The 7,020-nt window shown below is 44.8% G+C and overlaps 1 protein-coding gene across 1 annotated transcript; it reads right to left on the bottom strand.

Moving 5' to 3' along the window:
• Positions 1-3,941: 3,941 nt before the first annotated feature.
• On the bottom strand, positions 3,942-6,806 carry LOC125513473 (uncharacterized). The gene is made up of 4 exons (XM_048678602.2): positions 6,527-6,806; positions 5,006-5,111; positions 4,847-4,893; positions 3,942-4,320 (listed from the first exon to the last, which is right to left on the bottom strand). Exons 1-3 carry the CDS (start codon positions 6,634-6,636, stop codon positions 4,879-4,881), a joined length of 231 nt encoding a protein of 76 aa, XP_048534559.1. The 5' UTR covers positions 6,637-6,806; the 3' UTR covers positions 3,942-4,320; positions 4,847-4,878.
• Between the last annotated feature and the right edge of the window lie 214 nt (positions 6,807-7,020).

Here is a 7,020-nt window from a genome sequence, read left to right as displayed (position 1 = left end):
AGCCCCTTGGTTCGCTGCATCCGCCTCTCGACGGGCCCTTGCACTGTCCACGAGTGCTTGAGCTGCACTCCGAGGATTGGGCGGGTTTTGACGCCATTCCCTGCTGGAGACCGCGGGCGACTCAATACGCCGGTTGTAATTGTGGCCCGGGAGAGGAGTTGAGTGCACATGATCATGACTATATGAGTAGGCGGCCTGCTGAGCAATGGTTGTCTGTAAGAGGTCGACCGCGTTCCGGGTTTCCACCGCAGCCGGTGACTCTCTAGCAATAGGAATCACCACTAGTCGGGTCGCTGCTGCTAACATGTTATCCACCGGGTTAGAAAAATGCCCTGGTGGCATCAAAAAATGTTGAGGCGGTGTTTGATTGGGGGCGGGTTAGGTGCCTACTCTTCCCTCCGTGCCAGCTCAGGCTGACGAGGTTGAGCCTCCGCCCGACTTCCTGGCATATCCGAGTTTAACTAGGGATTCACTCGTGCATCGGGAGTACTTGGACCTGCTCCAGGAGTGTCAAACAAACGCCTCAGGTCATATGTCAATGGTAGGCGACTCTGCTGCCTTCTCTGGAATACTGCATTAGACGCATTCTGGTCTAGATTTAAGCGCCAAGCTTCTGCCTTCACACGCTCTGCCTCTGCATCAATCTGAGCCTTCAGCGCAGCCGTTTGGATGTTCTCAGCCACGATATCCTCTTGGGCCTTGGTTATCTCCTCCCGAATATTTGCAACTTCCGCATTGCGCTCTGCCTGATTTGCCGCAGTGACCTCCGTTGCCAACAGAGCTGTCAAAGTGCCGATGAGACCCAATAGCACCTTAGCCGGCGCCCTGGCTGAACCAGATCCACCAATCCTTGCGGGCGTCGGGTCAGAGGTTGCTGCATCCGCTATTGAAGAATTAAGAGTCGGCCCTGTAACAGCCATGAAGATTGCAGCCCTACACGGCGGCTCATAGAGGTCCAAAATGTTGTGGCCATCGGAATAGCCCCCAAGTCCGTCGTCCTAAAGCTGGTAGATTGACTTTGTCTCTCTAGTAGAGGACTCATCACCTGAGTAGACGAGAGTCTCTCCCCCAGACGCGGAATTGTCTGTAAGCTCCATCCCTTGCGTGAAGCCCACGAAAGCATGCCTCCACCTGACTTGGACCCGAGCGGGTTGCGTGCGCCGAGCCAACTCAACAATGTCGGTGCAGAAGTCTGGCTCAGGCTCTGACCTGCCGATCTTGCCGATGAAGACGTGGATTCTGCCGAAGGGGACCCAATACCCGCACTCGATTGAGTCGGCCTCGGGGCCCCAGCCAGCATCGTCGATGTAGAGCTTGACGCGACGACTCTTGGTCATCCTGCCAACGGTGTATCCCTCAATACCTGGGAAAGATCCCTTCAAGAACTCGAAACCACTGTGCGCCTACCCCACGGTGGGCGCCAATTGTCGTGGTTTTGTCACGGCAGATACCCTAGTGAAAGGACTTAGGTGCGAGGCCATCGCTACGGTGATTAGCTTGTCGGGGTAGCAGGACGAGAGACACGAGTTTACCCAGGTTCGGCCCCTCACGATCGAGGTAACATCCTACGTCCTGCTTTATGTTGTATTGCTTGAGTATCAATTACAAGGGAGCATATTCGCTTGACCTAGCTATCGATCAATTGTAACTTAAGTCTGCCTGCCGCAGGGACTCACCTTTATATACATAGGTCGAGGCCATGGGCTTACAAGAGTCCGGGTCGGGTCATGCTTCGTGACCGATCTAGGATCTGAGTCGCCTTGCCTTCTTTGGCAAGTCGCCATGAGGCGGCTTACACTTCAGGACCACGCATTATCTTTTGTCCTTGGGCATCTATCTGGCCCATCTCGTAAGTCGCCTTCCTAGTCATGTATCTTGATCACTTGGGCCTGTTTAAGGCCCAATTCGCCAACAGCCTAGCCCGGCCCCTCTAGGGCGGGTTACACCATGGGGTTATATCCCCAAAAGTAACATTACTTTATGAACATGTAATGCTAACTCCTCGGTCTGAGACAAATCTCTCGCAACGAAGAAGATCATAGTCTCTTGCTGGCAAGTATTTGCTCGGAACACAAAGATATTTCTCTCACAACTTTCATAGGTTTTGACTAAGCATCACAACGGATCTAAGCTTCGAGAACCTATACCCCTCTTAATAGTACGGAGGTCCTATGACTCAAATAAACGAAAGAAGAACAACAAAAATGAATACTGCGTCTTCACTTTGTCTTCGACTTCCGTTTGCTGTAGTCAATTTCTTCGGACGCCAATACTAAATCAAATGCTTCGCTTCAGCAGTAAATTTTTGAGAGGTAATTCCTTCACTTCAATCTTCTCGTCTACATGTCTTCATCAAAATGTAGCTCTTTCTTCTCTGCAACGCAGATATACTTTGGTGAAGTTCTTCGAACTTGACACCGGAGACAACATTCTTTTCGGCTCTGTATGGACTATTTCTCTCTGTATGCACTAGCAAACAAATCAGTTCATACCTGTTTCTGTCAACAATCTCCAAAACAAAGGTAGGCAGATATTGCACCAACCGTCATATCATTTTTCCTTATATTTCTCCCACTATGTTTTAAAGGAGTTTTCAACGGCATATCAGATCGCAATCTTTTCCCTTTTGTGATTTCTCACGAAGTTTCTCATAAAAGGTTTTTAACGAGGCGGCATATGCAATACTTTCTTTTTCCTCATTGGGGTTTTTAAAGGAAAGTATACAAAGCATATTTATTGTTCTCCAAATTCACCAACGAGTTTTATCCTTCTTCAAAGTTTTTCTCATATGAGTTACCAAGGAGTCAGCAATCATAATATGCTGCATCATTTTGTCCTTATTATTTTTCCACTGGGTTTAAAGGAGTTTTAGCAACATATCAGCACTATTGTCCTCATATTTTCCCCACATGGTTTTTGTGGGGAGACTCTCAAGATTTTTCAAAGGATTTCTCAAGATGGAAGACGAATATACAAGACACCTTCAATGATGTTCAAGAAGCCTTTAATGACGATCAATAAGCGGTGTTATACAAGCAGGAGTGTTTGGAATAAATTAGCACATGTCTATTATTAATTAGCACTAAATAATTAACAAAATGTCATTAGCAAGGGGTGTGTCCAACCCCGAAGAGTCATGCCCATTCTCTCTATATATTGTCAAAAGGCACATGTTCTGGAGGGATGCTTTCGAATAGACACCTCTTCTTCCCATCTCTTCTAGATGTATATATATACTTGAGAATCAATAGAAACCGGGACTAATCGTCCATTCACTTTCAATCTCCTTTTACTCTAATAGGTCCTATCTCCAATGGAGCATGCCGTTTGGAAGGTTCGGGCGGCGCCAAAAGTGAAGTTCTTGTGGTTGGCAATTCAAGATCACATTTGGACGGCCGATAGACTCGTCAAAAAAGGGTGGACAAATTGACATTTGCCTGCTTTGCAAAAGGATAGAAGAATCCGGTAATCACATATTCTTCCAATGTCGGTACACGATTTGGAAGTTGGTTATTGACAACCTCCAACTGATGAGCATGGACACATCTTTGTGGCACCTTGAGCACAATATGGGCCAATCATTTTAGGGCCATGGCTTCTTTCACCATGCTTGTGCCTTGGTCGATTTGGAACGAGAGAAACACTCAGGTCTTCTAGCACAAGAGTACCCCCTCCCCCGATCTTGCTTAACATGGTCATCAACGAAATGAAGTTTTGGGTCACAACAGGTGCCGAGAAATTAGGGTCATGTTGTTGGGAGAATAATCTCATTGTATGTATTTCCTAACTCAATCTATATTCTCTCTTAATTAATATATGGGGCAAATCTTTTGCCTCGGTTTCAAAAAAATTTAATGATGCGAACAAAATTGATGCTAAAGCCTTGCTGCAGCAAGATCGCTTCAAGATAATGCCACTCTACACGATTGTATCTAGCTTACTGCACATGAATAATCCTTCCCTTTCTTCCATCTTCTCATAGAGTGAGCACTTTCAATGCAACAAGAACATCTACACGACTGGTCTTTGGTAAAAAGAAAACCCACTGGATAGTTGCAGGTATCATGCTCCCGTAGCTTTGTACAAAAGAAGTGTAAGCAAAATACCTACCTTGCCAGACAACCACCACTGTCTATAGATTGTACAGTAACACGCGACACACTTCTAGAAGACAGATTGGGCAATACATAACTCTGAATAGGCGTGTATAGCAGTGACTAAAAGGATGTACATTTCACTGACAAAAATCACAACTGAGTTAGGTGACCAAACTGCATCGCATGATCAAAAGAAAACAAGCTTCCACACACCATCAACAACCTGAAAAGGGCACGGAAGAAAAGTGTCAAGACAAGGCCCAACACCAATCAAAATAACGTGCACCAGAGTAGAACTATGGTGATCATAGAATAAAACAATAAGAAGTCACAATTGAAGTTTTGTTCTAAATTATATCCCCATCATCAATTTTCACTTCATACTTTCTGACAGTTCACGAAATCAAACACTGCAGTAGCACTTCTCATTACAGACTTTACAAAAGAAGTGTGCGGAAATGAAGCTGGTCTCTGTTCCTCATATTGGGCCCCTTATAAGAAGAAAAGAGATTGAAAATTATAATGAAGAACGAAACGCTGACCATTATAATGCATTTCTTATCTGCAGTGTTCATTTATGTTCCTTCAGAATAGTTAAACATCCGAAAAATGAAAACCAATCCTACTTAGACTTAGACAGGCGGTGGCTACTTAACAGTACAGTTTTTCATCCGTTTACATTACCAGATAACACAATCACATAGGAAATGGAAGACCCTCGGTATGATTCAGTGAGTATTCATACTTACACGCTGAAAGTTGCAAGGACACATACGATGATTTACCCCATCTGCCACTGTACAATCAAAAGCTCAGAAGGTAAGTATCCAACAGAGAAATGAATCTCACAAGGTTAAACTTTAGGCTTAACGTAAACACGTAGTCACTACTCAAGTAGGATAAAATACCTTCAGAACCGGCTCTCCTTGGTTTGATGATGTCTTGGCCTCCTTCATAGCTTTAATATGTGCTCGTGCTGCTCGTCCAGCAGCTGACTTTTCATATTCCTGCTGCCTGAAGGTTAAAAAAACTAAATTGTGACCACGCTACTTCAGGTTGAGTTAATAAAGTATGAACAGTCCAAAGTTGTAATAGGACTTTGATTCACAGCAGACACCATTGGAGCTTACCAACATGTCTGATGTAAGCTATAAAAGAATCATTATACAAACATAAGAAAAAAATACATGGCGGTAAGGGAGGGGGAGGGGGGGTCTGAAGCTGATGTACCGCACATAGATGTTGGAAAGAAATACGTCTGTAAACTAAAAGACCAAATGAACTGGTAGATGTTGTTAAGAGATGCAAGTGCGTGATCTAAACAGAACAAGATATTGCATGACATAAACTTCCTGAAAAACGAACTTATTCATTTCAACAACAACAGTAATGACTCGAAAGCAACCGTTGACCAACACAAACAAGCATATTATACCATAATAAAACCAAATAAAGTTTTTTCTGATAGAAAAACACAGAAATCTTGAACATGTATACTTGACGACTGCATCCTGAACTTTATTCCCAAGCATAAAGTACACAAGGAGAATGGAATCTTTGTATTACCACACAATTCTGATAATCCAATTATACCTAATCAATCCAACTTAAATCTAGAACCAGATCTGGGAAATACATCTTCTGAAATTAATTGCAGTACCCAGCACAATCATTTTAGCAAAACAATAGGTGATTTCTGAAACAGGTTGTGACAAACCAGAATCACAACTCCAGGAGGAGATAAAGAGCCAAAGATGGAATTAGTCAGCAGAATGTTTGAACAATCGGAGCGGCTTGGAATCGGAGTGGTCAGACACATATAATTGCTACTCTTAAGATTTCAATGAGATGGTTGAACCGCCTTATGATAAGTACAATGAGTGGAAAAACACTTGTTGCAGCACAATCTGCTAAGTCTACATACCGATGTGGTTGATAGAGCAGTCTGAAAATTTGAAGACAGATAAATTGCAGATACCACAATGATGTCATCATAGGAACCATTGCTTCAGAAGTCAAGGTAGTACAGAAAACAAAGATCAGTAAGTGCTGATTGTAAGTTTCCTCCAGTGAGGCCATTGTTGTTACGGCGATGTCTGAGTAGTGCGCCGCGATTCAAGAAGGGGCCAACTCCATCCGGTTCCATGAACTGCTTCAGGGACGAACATCTAGATCCAACCTGGTGAACTCTGGCAGTCTCGAAACCTATCCGATCCGATAAACCTTGAACCCAATCCGGCAAGAATCAGGGCATCCCACCAAGAAACCAGGGCGACACGGAGCATGGTCGGGATTATACCGCGTTGAACGGCCGAATTCTTCGCTCCTACTACTATCCAACAACCAAACCTACCTGATCGGCCCTTAGAGTTCGAACCAACAAACTAGGATCAGGATTTGAGCTCCTTGGAGCAGAAGGCGGCGGTTACCTCTTCTGGGCGGCCTCGGCGGCCCTTGCGCGGGCCTCCTGCGCCTCGAGGCGGTCGGCCTCCGCCCGCTGCTCCTTCTGCGCCGCCCCGAAGCATCCGCACTGTCCCATTGTCAACTCCCTCCCCCTTCGCTGGTCCTTGGCTGCTTCGCACCAGCCGCGTGATTGCTTGGATTGCTGTTTCTTTTGCGTTTTCTGCTTTGGGATATGCGATGATGTGCACAAGAAGATCCGGCGAAAAAGGAAGAGGGGCTTTTGGAGATTCTAGAAAGCCGGGGAGGGCCTGCAAGTCAGCTTTTTATTTTGTAAGGAAGCCTCTTGCCACTTTATTGCAAATTTGAGAGTGTTACATCATTCAGTACATGAGGTATTAGAAAATTAGGCGAAACAACATCCCACCAAATTAATTCTTTTGAGTCATAAGCATGACTCGTTAAAACATGTGCCAACTTATTTACTTCCCTGGGGCAATGACGGAACTGAATCGATGACATC

This window comes from Triticum urartu, chromosome 5A, assembly GCF_056163025.1.
Source record: "Triticum urartu cultivar PI428250 chromosome 5A, HENAU_Tu73, whole genome shotgun sequence".
Lineage (NCBI taxonomy): Eukaryota > Viridiplantae > Streptophyta > Magnoliopsida > Poales > Poaceae > Triticum > Triticum urartu.
This window is presented reverse-complemented; position numbering and strand designations above follow the sequence as displayed.